Source organism: Camelina sativa, chromosome 11 (genome assembly GCF_000633955.1).
Source record: "Camelina sativa cultivar DH55 chromosome 11, Cs, whole genome shotgun sequence".
Classification (NCBI taxonomy): domain Eukaryota; kingdom Viridiplantae; phylum Streptophyta; class Magnoliopsida; order Brassicales; family Brassicaceae; genus Camelina; species Camelina sativa.
In genome coordinates, this window is record NC_025695.1 from 13,291,293 (window position 1) to 13,303,952 (window position 12,660).

Below are 12,660 nucleotides of genomic sequence, written 5' to 3' on the forward strand. Positions count from 1 at the left end.
ACCACCGTCGATCTCTTCTCCATCTTCTAACACCTCTTCTTCTGAGTGAATCGACGGCTCCGGAACCTTATCCGGCGCCATCGAAGATTGACGACCAATCGTAAACCTCGGAACTAAGTACTCTTCTTCCATTTACACAATAGCAAAAAACAAAACCCAGAAAAACAAATCTTGATCCTTAAACCCTTTGATTTGTATCCGAAAATCTCGGAGCGGGTCAATGAAAAATCAAACCTTTTTGAAACCCTTTTGAGACACAAGACACAATCTTGAGAAGAAATTGAACGAAGAAATCGAAAAAAGGTTTGTGCTTTTTTGGTGTGACTTTACAAAGTGGCGAAATTTATAGGTGGGGTGATGCCTTAATGCCGTAATGGAGAAGAGAAAGCTTTAACAAGTCATTGGAGACGAAAAGGAGACGAACCTACAGCTTCTGTGTTGCGCGTGTCTATCACGTGGTTCGAAGCGCGTTTTAGAGGAAAAGTTCATTTGTAAAAGGAGACGTCATGTCTGGCGCCACGGTAAGAAATGCGTTGACGAAAAGAGAATAAAACAGATCCAAACCGCTGATTTTAACAGCGTCAGATGAAAAGTAACGGTGTGGATCAATCGGCACGTGTTTGGATTCGATTCGATTAAACGGCCGCGTTTTAACTTGCCGACCGACGCTTTTTTTGTTGTTGTTGTATACTTGTATTGTTTGTAACCAAGCTGGCTCGTGAATTAAAAAGTCATGTATTAAGATAAGAATCATAAGATACATCACAGTTCTATTTCCGTTTGAATTCCCAAAATGATTCACATTTTTTCCACTTGTTTAATGGTATTTTTCTAAGTACATTATCAATTTACAGGCTACTTTAGTTGTTTCTTGTTTTTATAGCCACTTTATTTGGCCAAGGAAAAAAATAAAACACTAATTGGATAAGGTTTACATGCTAAGTATGTGATCCTATTTATTGATGTGTATATTTGAATAGGTAAAGATTGACATGTTCATCCTCATCCTTTTATTTGTCAAAATTTCATTATATCACAAAAACTCGTTTAATTTACTATTCGATGTCACAACATGTGAATTTTGTATGGTTTTCGCATCTTTCTAGTTTTTCTATTTTGTCAACCTTTATGTTTAACTATTTTTTTTCATATGTAACAGCAACTAACATGCAAGGTCAAGATTTTGACATTCTTATTTTCAGACATGGGTGTATATATAAACTATGTAAATAACCAATTTGTTGTCTCTAATGACAAGTTGTCTTAATTTATAGCTCATATTTTACTGCTGAAAACATATTTTTAATTATTATCTCTTGATTTCAATCAAACTTTTTCGGTTTTTTCTAAGTGATTTAGTAACAAATGTCAACTATACATTCCAAAGTTGTTCCTACTCTAATAGGGATACTAGATTAACACCGTGCTAGAGCACGAATTGAAATTTATTTTATTTATATTATAATTTTTATATAAAATATAATTTATGTGATTGTTTTTAAAAAAAAATTTGGATAAAACATTATGCAATAAAAAAAAATTTTGTAAGGCAAAGGGAAACAAAACCTCCCTTACTTATTGAAACAAAAACAAAATTAAAGACACACTCATCGCGATGTTGCAGATCCTCTAGTATCCTCCATCAAAACAGAAAGAAGACATTCCGGACAAGAATCAAACAGTTGCAAGCCAGAAGGATGAGTGAAAGCATAGTTTGCTAACCCGTCCGCAAGACAGTTAGCCTACCTATACACATGCGTAACCCGGACTGACCAGTCCCTTGAAAGAAAGCCATAGCACACACGTACTAGGAAAGACAAGGGATGAGTATCCACTATCCCTGTCGTAAGAAAACCCACTACCAACTCTGAATCAATCTCTAACTTTACATGAGTATCCACTATCCCTGTCGTAAGAAAACCCACTACCAACTCTGAATCAATCTCTAACTTTACATGAGTATCCACTATCCCTGTCGTAAGAAAACCCACTACCAACTCTGAATCAATCTCTAACTTTACATGAGTATCCACTATCCCTGTCGTAAGAAAACCCACTACCAACTCTGAATCAATCTCTAACTTTACATGAGTATCCACTATCCCTGTCGTAAGAAAACCCACTACCAACTCTGAATCAATCTCTAACTTTACATGAGTATCCACTATCCCTGTCGTAAGAAAACCCACTACCAACTCTGAATCAATCTCTAACTCTACATGAGTTAGCCATTTCTCCCATGCGCTTTGCAGGCCGTAGTAGACCCCCAGAGTTTTGCCAACGAAGCAGTACAATGTCCTATGTTCAGCGAAAAACCCTGAATCCACATCCCCATACTATCCTGGATGACGCCTCCTGCCGTAGCACAACCAGGATTCCCATGAGAGGCACCATCAATGTTAAGCTTGAACCAGTTCTCCTTAGGTGGAACCCATGCAATCTGCCTCTCCACTCGAACTGCGACATTTAACCTTCCTCGACAAGTCAGATTTGCATGATGCACTTCCTTAGCCAAATCCTTGACAAACTTAACCCTATCTCTACATTTACCAAGTCCACCAAAGACGTTATCACAACGCCACTTCCAGCCCCACCATACAGTCATACCAAACAAAACAGCCCACAGAACATCATGCCTTACTGCCATGTCCCCCATGTTACCCGACACCCACTCCAGTAGACCCTGGCCAAAGAACTGACGCTTTCTATCCAACACAATACGATTCCATAGCCCTGACATCGCCGGACAATCCCGAAGGACATGGATAATAGTCTCCTCACCCCCTTTACACACCTGACAAACCCCTGAATCACACAGATGTCGTCTTTGTCTTTCAGAATTTGTCATGATAACCTGATGCACAACCAACCAAAAGAAAACTCTCACCCTCTACGGAACCTTCAGACTCCAGAGTTTACCAAATAACACGCCCATATCAGCTTGCAGTGTTCTGTCCTGAGTTAAAAAATAATGTGCAGATTGCACCATAAAATTACCATTCGGACTGTGGCACATCCTCCATTGAATAAAGCCGCTTGTAATATCCAACCGCCAACGACTCCAACTCTTGAGCCTCAGAGATCCAATCACCACTCTCCCCTTTCAACATTTCAATTCGATTCCGCCGTCGTCGAATAATTGTTGAGGTGTGAAAATATCTCGTGTTGCGGTCACCATACGCAATAAACTTCTCCCTGGATTTCTGAAACCAGACCATCTCCTCTTGCTCCAAAATTACCTCCAATTCCTTTTGTAGCTCCACTTCCTTTATTAACAGAGTGTCCATCGGGTTCACATCAATCAGAACTTGAAGCTCCTGTAACTCCTGCATTAGTTTATCCTTACGCCTGTTAATGTCACCAAACACCTCTCTATTCCATCTCTTAAGCTTTACTCGAAGGTTCTTCAAAGCCAAAGGAGTAGACAGCTCGCGGTTCCAAGATGCCTCCAACATATCCTTGAATCCCTCATGCTGTAACCATGCAGCCTCAAGCCGGAACGGTCGTCGGCGTGGATCCCCTCGAACCTCTGGTTATAACTGCACATACAAAGGGGTGTGATCTGATGACACAAAAGGCAAGTGGGTAACCGTTGCCTCCTGCCATTTCAGACGTGCATTCGCACAACAAAACACCCTGTCTAGCCGCTTAGCAACATAGGAACTCTCAACTCTACCCTGCTTTCATGTAAACCGACTCCCCTTAAAGCCCATGTCTATTAAGGACAAATCATGAATCCAGTCCCCAAAACTCAAAGAGTCCGGAGAGAGGCAACCATTTCCCCCAGTCCTCTCATCAAGACGGACTAGAGTATTGAAATCACCGCCAATCAAGACTGGACCAGTAACACCCTGCAGCACACTCTTAAGTTTGGTCCATAGACCACACCTCCGCGACACAGTAGGGGCAGCATAAACTACCCCCAGATGCAACACCTCTGTCTCCCTCGTCACAATAGCATAAACAAACTGATCTGAGTAACCACCTCCCCAACTACCGACCTCCACAAAAGCCAAATACCCCCACTCTGACCTGACGAATTAACCCGGAAAGCATTATCGAACCCCAGACCCTGACAAATTTGCTGCGCTCTATCTTCACTTGAATGAGTTTCGAACAAAGCTAAGATATTTGCTGGGAATTTCTTCAGAATATAACAAACCGAACGACGAAAATTGGGTTTGTTTGCCCCCCGACAATTCCACAATAAGCAATTCATAAGATCTTGATCAAAAACACAACGAACTACCGGGGCAAACAGCTATGCACTCCGTACACTAACCCCTTCTTCATCCAGGTTATCCAATCCCACCAATGAATTCCCCAACTGATTACCTTCAAATCCGAGAATCAAAGGCGGAGCGTCACTAACCAGGAGCTGTAACAGAGATTCTGACATCGGATCCGCATCTCTGCCATGACCTGAAACTCTCCCTGCCCGACATACATCCTCCTTCTCCACTCGTAAACGTTTACCCGATTCCGACCATTGAGAATCCCCTCGTTTCAGATCAAAGACAATACCTCTCATGGGCTTGTTCGTTTGCCGTCGAGATTTAGGCCCAATAACCCCACCAGATTTAAAGCCACCAGTCTGTTGCGCACTTGGGCCTTCAGGAAAGGCCTCTTTCGCTTTGAACACCGGCCCTTTATTCACCACAGCCTTAACTTGAACGCCACTCTTCCTCACATTTGAATTAGTTTGCAAAGATATGTTTTCTTTATCCGCCCCCGGTGAAATCACATCTTTCCTTATCAACTGACGATCGAGATCCTCTCCCAAACTACCAAATCGGTTAGATATGGTAAAATTCTCTAAATCATTGATACGCGTAATCTCTTGCAAGGTTCTTCCTAAACTACCCTCGGTTACACCAGCCCCAACCTCGGCCGGTGCAGACGGCCGCTCCGTTCTTCGATTTCCCCTACGTACTACCGTAAAGCTATCTCTTTTCGTTTCCTCAACAAGGGGTCCTCTCTTGTCCACCGGACGTTGAGCAGACACCAGACTCTCCACAGGTTTGCAAGCACACGCATGTTGTGTGTGTCCAAACATACCACATATTGAACAAATTTTTGTCAATCCTTCGTACGACACAAAATATCTATCCTCATTGACCATTATCGTACCCTTAAGCGGCTTCCTGAGGTTCACCTCCACACAAATCCGAGTGAAAGGTCCCAGCTCAAAGTTAAGAGTGTTCAAATCTACCTTAATAGGCTTGCCTAACCCCTTCGCAATAGCCAGAAGGATTGCTTGATGGTAGAAATTCGCGGGGACATTAGCCAACCGGACCCACACCGGAGTTGTGACAGTGTCATCCACCAACGGATCAAACCCGGCCGACCAAGCTTGCACCATCAGGTAACTCCGAAACGCCCTCCAAGGACCCCCAGTCAACGCCGCCATATACTCATCCTCCAACTCAAAACGCACCATGAAGAACTTTCGTGGCAAATCTACCACATACATAGCCCCTTTAGGTTTCCACATCTCTCTCAATTTTTTGGCAACCAGTGGCAACGACAGACTCCGCCCAAGCACTTTGACCACCATACACTGCTTCCACAAACAATTCATAACTTCTAACTCCTCCTTCTCAATGGTAACAACCGGTTCTCCATCCTCACCATCAGGAAAAACCAGCTGCACTCGCTCATCCACAAAAGCATCATTCATTAGATCTTCCGGTCTCAGTCTCCCACCAACATTACTCCCCGTCACCTTCCTCACCCAATTCATCCCCGGATCCAGAGGTTCACTCGGCAGTCTTACCCTTTCCCCGATATCAACCATCGTCGCATCCACCTCACCCTCCGTTCCAATCGCCTTTTCGCTCTCCATTTACATTATGCAATAAAATCATATGCTAAATATGATGGCTTGAAAAAAGACACCTATTTTGTAAGTTTATATTGTTAAATCTAGATAAGTACCAGTGCTATAACACTGGTTAAATTTTATTTTATACAAAATTTTTTATATTTTATATTTAAAATAAAATTTTAATATGTTGTATTAGGTTATATATGTGAAGTTATTTCAACAATGTATATTCTACATCATGACTTGAATGTCATTTTAAGATATAATTTTGAAAATTTGGTTTTTAAAAAGCGAGTTATTATATTATGAGTAATTTAATATATTGTTATACTTTTTGTTTTAATATACTTGGTTTCTTGAAATTCTTTTATATTATAGTGACATATTATTGACATTGCTATAACAAATCAATTTAGAGTGTTTATAGTTTCTAACTTTTATATCAAATTTCAATATATTAAAAATATTTCAAAATAAATGATATAAAGTTTATTATATTATATAAAATTATAAAATTCAACAAAAAATATGAAATTGAATTTAAATATTCAAATTTTGACCGGTTACTCAGTAAGTTTTTTAATTCAATAGATATTATTTTTAAAGAATAATATTAATAAAGCTTGAATATTTTATAGATTGACAATTTATATTTGTTTTTAAAAATTCAACTTATGGTATATCGAGAAATAAAACTATTTTTTAATTATAATAAATAATATGATAATTTATTTGTTTCACAAAATAGACTCATATATAAAAATGAGAGGTGAAGTATAATGATAATTAACAAATTAATATGTTAAGTTGATTATCAAAAGATTTTATTTGATGAATAATTTAATAAAGGAAATTAATATGGTAAGTTAGATGATATGATTCTTTAAAATATTCTCTTTAAGATTTCTGGTATAACTTATTTGTAACCAATTAATCTATCAATTAATGTATAACAACATATTTGTAACCAATTTATTAAAATTAGGGAATTTTGATTTAAAAGGATGTTTATTTTAAAATTTGTCCATCAATGACTTTTTTGGAAAATTTTGGTGTATTAGGTTTTATAATAATTAAAATTCGATTTTACCCTTACTTGACAACTTATAGAAATAAAATCTAATTTTTTAAACATATTCCAAAACATCTAAATCATAAAGAGTCTTTCCTTAAGATTATTTTTTCCTAAAATATCATAAAAGAAAAATAATAATAATTCTAAAAACCCTTCTCCTACACCATAAATAAAAAAATTTGCCAAACCAGATTTTTTTTTTTTTTTCACAGAAGATAAAGCTACTGTGATTCTCCTACGTTTTGTTCTTCTCTTCTGGCTTTTAGATTGTCTCTGTTTCATTGATTAATTTATGTAGTAGGGTTATTGTATGATTTTGATAAGCAACGTAGATTTTTGAATTTTTATTTATATGGTTTGGTTATTTTTGCTTCTCACAATGAATGTTAACATAAACACTCTCTTTTTTTATCATCTCAAAGACTTTATTGATATGAATCAGAGTATACAAAATTGTCAATAAAATTATAAATACAACCAATGGTTTGTGTAACGAAAATAAGATAAAGAAAACACTTAATCTTCTTCGTCATTTCCGACAATCTGGTGTGATTTTCTTGCTTGGCAATCACATTCTTTTTATTAATGAAATACTAGTAACGCTTTTGAAAATCAAAGGTAGCGATCCATCTGTTACATCGCATAACCTTTAGATTAATCGAAACTCTCTTATCGAAAGAGATGTCATTGATCTTGGTTGTACTTAAAACCAATTTTTGTTGATATGGTGTAAACCATCTTCTGATTCTCCCAATAGTGTCCTCCAACTCCTCTTTAACATATTGCTTCCATGGTGGTTTCTGTGCCGGTCGACCTATTTGTGTTATACTTCGGGACGCCAACAGTAGATCATACTGACGCCCGAGAACAATCACATAACTAACATAAGATGTTAGTTTGAATAGACTCACGACCATGGAGAAATCGCCGGACATGGTGAAATAGCGGTTGATATGAAACCGCTGAAAACTAAACTTGCATTCCAAGAACATACACCAATAGAGAAGGAGAATGGTGGTTGATAACAGTGAAACCAGCGACACAACACTAACCCAGGGGAAGTGGTTGGGTCAAAAAGTTGACAGAAACGAAATCCGATTTAAGATCTGATAATCGAGATTTTTGTTCTGAAAAATTAAAACCAGAGAAGGCAATACTAGAGAAACATTGAGGGAAAGCAATGGCAGAGATGGTGGCTTGAAAAACATCGTGATGTTGATCAAGAATTGCTTCCATCCTCCGTCTTCCATCTTTGCTTTTCTTATAACAAATGACACAGATTGTGCCTATGATAAAACCTAATAACTCTTTAGATTAGTAAGTAGAAGAGTACGATCGACGTCGGAGCCGACGCCGATTGATCGGAAAAACCACATAAGGAACGGTTGTCTTTGATCGTTAAACAAATCGCCTCAGAAAGAAAAGGGATTTTTTATGTTGTTAACTTAAACACTCTCTTTAGCATCATATCTCTCATAATTGAGTTCATACTAATTTATTTTGTTTTATTAATTTTTTTGGGGGAAAAAATAGAAAAAGAACATATTGTAGATTGTAGAAAACAAATTGTAGAATTCGTCTTCTAACTTCAGTAGAACATAGTGTAAAATGTAGAAAACAAATTCTAAAATTTGTAAACTATAGAGTAATGTGTAGAATACATATTCTAATTTTCGTAAAACACCGACAAAATCTGACTTCTAAAATTTTTAGAAGATATATCTATTTTACACTTCTAACTAGATACATATATTTGTTGGATTAACATATAAGTATTAGATCTCATAGCATCATATTGACTAATATTAGATACATCGTCACGTGGATTTCAAAGTTGGTTTGATTAGTGAAAAAATTAAACGACAATTTATAATGAAATGGACAAAATATTATCTATATTAGTATATGTATATAATAGTAGACTGGAACAACTCCTTTAAGAATTTCCAGCCAACTCTTACCGAGTCACTTGGTCCAAGTGTTTGTACTTGTACATTGAAGAATTATTCACATTAAATTTAAAATATGTTAAAAATATGTACATGGCTATCAGAATTTTTAGTTTCAACGAATGACAAGTTGTTTAACTATATCTATTTCCTCCTCCTAGAATTATTTATAATCATTCTTCTTATCTTTAGTTTCAATTCAAACTTTTTGAAACTTTTTAAGTCATTTTAGTAACAAATGTCAACAAGACTCCAAAATGGTTCCTGATTGTGTTTTTATTACTATTATTTCTTGAATCATCTTATTATGATATTATCAGTTTGATAAGATTCCAATAATTTAAATCCTTGACTAGTTCACCCTTCTTCAAGATATATATGTATGTATAGACCAAACCACTAGTTAACTAGAAAACAAAGAGGAATATTCCCACAAGATGCATATACATTATGCTCATAGTAACATAGAATTGTGATTTTTAAATGTCATTTTATCACAAGACCTTTTCATAAAGCAGAGGCAAACATACATTTATTTTAAACCATACCGAGCCGAACCAAGAAACATCATAAACCGATCCAGCTGATATATACCGAATACATCAGCCATAACATTTATCTTTACTTTATTATATTTGAGAAATTAGATTATGTTCGTCAATTTTCACCCAAGATCCAACGTCTGCATCGGTTATCCATAATGCAACTCGATTGATCCGAAAGTTCAATCCGTCGAGACTCGGATCAAGCGCGTAAGCTTTCTCTAACGCGTTCTTCTTCTCTCCATCCGTTAGATCGCCGTAGAGTATACTCATATGTGGCACGTAAACTGCAACATGCCAACATCCCAACATTAATTTCACACACACGTAAACAGAAAGAGATAATAAAACACGTTTCTTGGTAAGAATTTGATTTTTAATGTTGTTCACATTATTAACGGTTCAATTACATCCCAATAAAATTATTAAAATCTGATTTATTAGAGATTGGATCATACATTTTCCGGTCATGGGTTTGAAGTGGGACATAAAATGTCCGGCAGCATTCATTACCTGTAAACATAACACAAACAACGTTTGTATAGCTTAGTAGATTTTTTAAAATTTATGAACTGTATGATTTTTTTCTAAAGTTCATGTTAGATTCACGTCACAGTATCATAAAGTTTCCATTTCGATATGTATGTATTTTGTTAATGTTTCCTCATGTAAAATATAAGATTTAATTTTTTTAAATTTATGACTTTACCTCTACGGTGTGCCGGAGAGACAAGTAAATACATTGAAAATAAGAAGTTCCAGGGGAGACTTGGTCAACGGTGGCAGGATACGCCTTAAAACCTTCACACGCCGCCTTGAACATCCGTTTAGCCTCGCTGGCCGTAAGTTTGTAAGGTAAAGGTCCAACGAGGGTTAAATGTGGATCAAACAGTGGACCACCGAACTCTGACCTAAGCCCTTCCATTACCCTCCGAAACCGATCGTCAACGTCACCCTCCGGTACCGCCCAGACCGAATACATGGCCTTCTCCTCCTCCTCATCCTCCTGCGTTTGTGGCGGTTGTAGTGGCGTTGCGCTTTCTTCCGTCATTGTCCCTTTCCCTCTTTTAAGACTCGTCTCAATGTTGCTGTATGTATATATATATTTAGAAATAGCTGCAACGATTAAGTAGATAAACATTATTCATAGCGTAACAGCTTCTCCTAATTCTGCCTTTTGGATTGACTTTAACAAAATGTCTTTTCGACTAATCAATCAAAGCTTTAGGCGTTGACGCAAATGTCTTAGAATTATTAAAAAGACTTGTGGTCGGTTTAAAAATACTTCTTTTGGTTAAACACTTTAAAAAGACTTGTGGTCTGTTTCTTTTCGCTAAATCTGCAATCACCATGCGAGTGGAAGTTTTGTGTTGGGGAATTGTATTATAGGTAACATTTATTCAATCTTTAGAGAGAGACGATACATAGCTCCAAAGCAAGTTTATTGAAACCTTATTATTACAGACTCAGAACCAAACTCGTTGTATTTCTTAAGGACTGAGATTGCATACAGCCACTCTCTCCCATGACTCTAGAGTCTTGTCTTCGGTATCGGTTTTGCATAGAGCGAGTCGGTTTAACCGGAAACTCAGGCCATCGAGGGTGCTATCGAGTGTGTAAGCTTTCTCCTGCGCTTTCTTCTTCTCCTCTTCTGTTAAGTCGGCGTAAAGCAAGCTCAAATGCGGCATGTAAGCTGCAATCATATGTAGACAAAGAAAACGTCTTTCACATACATATGGGCTCATGAATCTAATATGAGAGATTACTCTCTGGAGTACCATCATGGCTTCCCCAAATGTATTTAGGCTTCAGATGCATTCGATTTCAGATACTTAACCAAGTCCGATATGGTTTCGAAAGGATTATATACTTGCCAGGCTAATGTACAACACTTCCCCTAACATTTCATATTCAAAGAAACATTCCTAATGAATGGACTTCACCTTAGATCTCCCAAAGAAATTAACACTAGTGACTAGACTTACTTAATAGTTAATAATAAATACCATGGAGCTACAATGATCTAAAGCTTTGATATTTACATAAACAAGTTTTGAGGTCAAACGAGCTTACGTGTGGCAGTGGAGGAATTGAAATGTTTCTTACAGTGTTCACCAGCTTCCATCACCTGTAAATAAACAGAACAAACTAACCTTATAGATTCCAAAACCAAACCCAAGACTTTCAATATGTAAAAATGTAATCTTACTCATCTCAAATGATAAATTCTAGTCAAGACCCAAGATTTTAATTAACCATTCTCCCAGAAAGATCGAATCTTGAAAGGAAAAGTCTGGAACTTTATATATACCTCTGGGGTGGATTTGAGAAGCAAGTAAACGCACTGAAAAAAGAAAGTTCCGGTGGAGACGCGATCAACGGTGGCTGTGTAAGCTTTAAGACCGTCGCAAGCTGATTCGAACATCTTCTTGGCTTCCTCTGCAGTCAGAGTGGCTACGGCGACGGTGACGTGAGGTTCGAAACTAGCGCCAGTGAATTCAGATCTCAGAGCTTCCATAAGCTTTCTGAATCTCGGCTCTGATTCCTCATCCGGTAATGCCCACAGTGAGTATACGTCCTCCTTCACCTCCTCCATGGATCGATCGGTCAATGCTCTTTGATCCCAAAATATGATGAGAAGTCATATTTATTTATTATTTGCTTATCAGGAAAACGTTAAAAACTCATATAGTTTATTATTCCTATGGACGACGAAACAGAAGTGTTAAATACGACGACGGATTGAGAAAATATACAATAGACTAAACTCTCTGAATGGGCCTTCATCAGAAATTTTGAAAACGTATTATTATCTAAAAGACTACGAAAACGCAGAACATGTTATCCCAACTAAAGTGGCAAATAACTACACCAAGGCTAATCAATTATGGCACGTTCACTCGCAAAAAATCAACGCTACAATCAGTATATAGTCCTATTTGGGATTGTACGTGGTTAGGTACAAAGACCAATACTGTAAAACCTCTATAAATTAATAAGGTCGAGACCATGAAATTTTATTAATTTATAAAGGTTTTAATTTATGAAGAGATTTTCTCATTTTCATAATTTTGAAAATTTTCTATTACAACATAAAATTGTTATCATTTACATTTTTAAAAAATTTTCTTAATTTATAATATTAGTTACCGTAATAGGATGAATTTCAATTGTTTATGAAATCATCTAGGTAAAAATGATAAATGTTAGAAGTTTAGAATTTATAAAAAATTGATATTGCTATCATTTATGGTAATGATGAAGTCG

General features: G+C 36.9%; 2 protein-coding genes and 1 pseudogene across 2 annotated transcripts; all 3 read right to left on the reverse strand.

The window, feature by feature from the left end:
* Positions 7,061–7,837, reverse strand: LOC104727929 (annotated as a pseudogene).
* LOC104723167 (cyclic phosphodiesterase-like) lies at positions 9,287–10,540 on the reverse strand. Its single transcript, XM_010441486.1, has 3 exons — positions 10,103–10,540; positions 9,852–9,906; positions 9,287–9,680 (listed from the first exon to the last, which is right to left on the reverse strand). The coding sequence occupies exons 1-3, from the start codon at positions 10,532–10,534 to the stop codon at positions 9,481–9,483; spliced, it is 687 nt and encodes a 228-aa protein (XP_010439788.1). The 5' UTR covers positions 10,535–10,540; the 3' UTR covers positions 9,287–9,480.
* LOC104723168 (cyclic phosphodiesterase-like) lies at positions 10,747–12,043 on the reverse strand. The gene is made up of 3 exons (XM_010441487.2): positions 11,705–12,043; positions 11,467–11,521; positions 10,747–11,086 (listed from the first exon to the last, which is right to left on the reverse strand). Exons 1-3 carry the CDS (start codon positions 11,987–11,989, stop codon positions 10,884–10,886), a joined length of 543 nt encoding a protein of 180 aa, XP_010439789.1. The 5' UTR covers positions 11,990–12,043; the 3' UTR covers positions 10,747–10,883.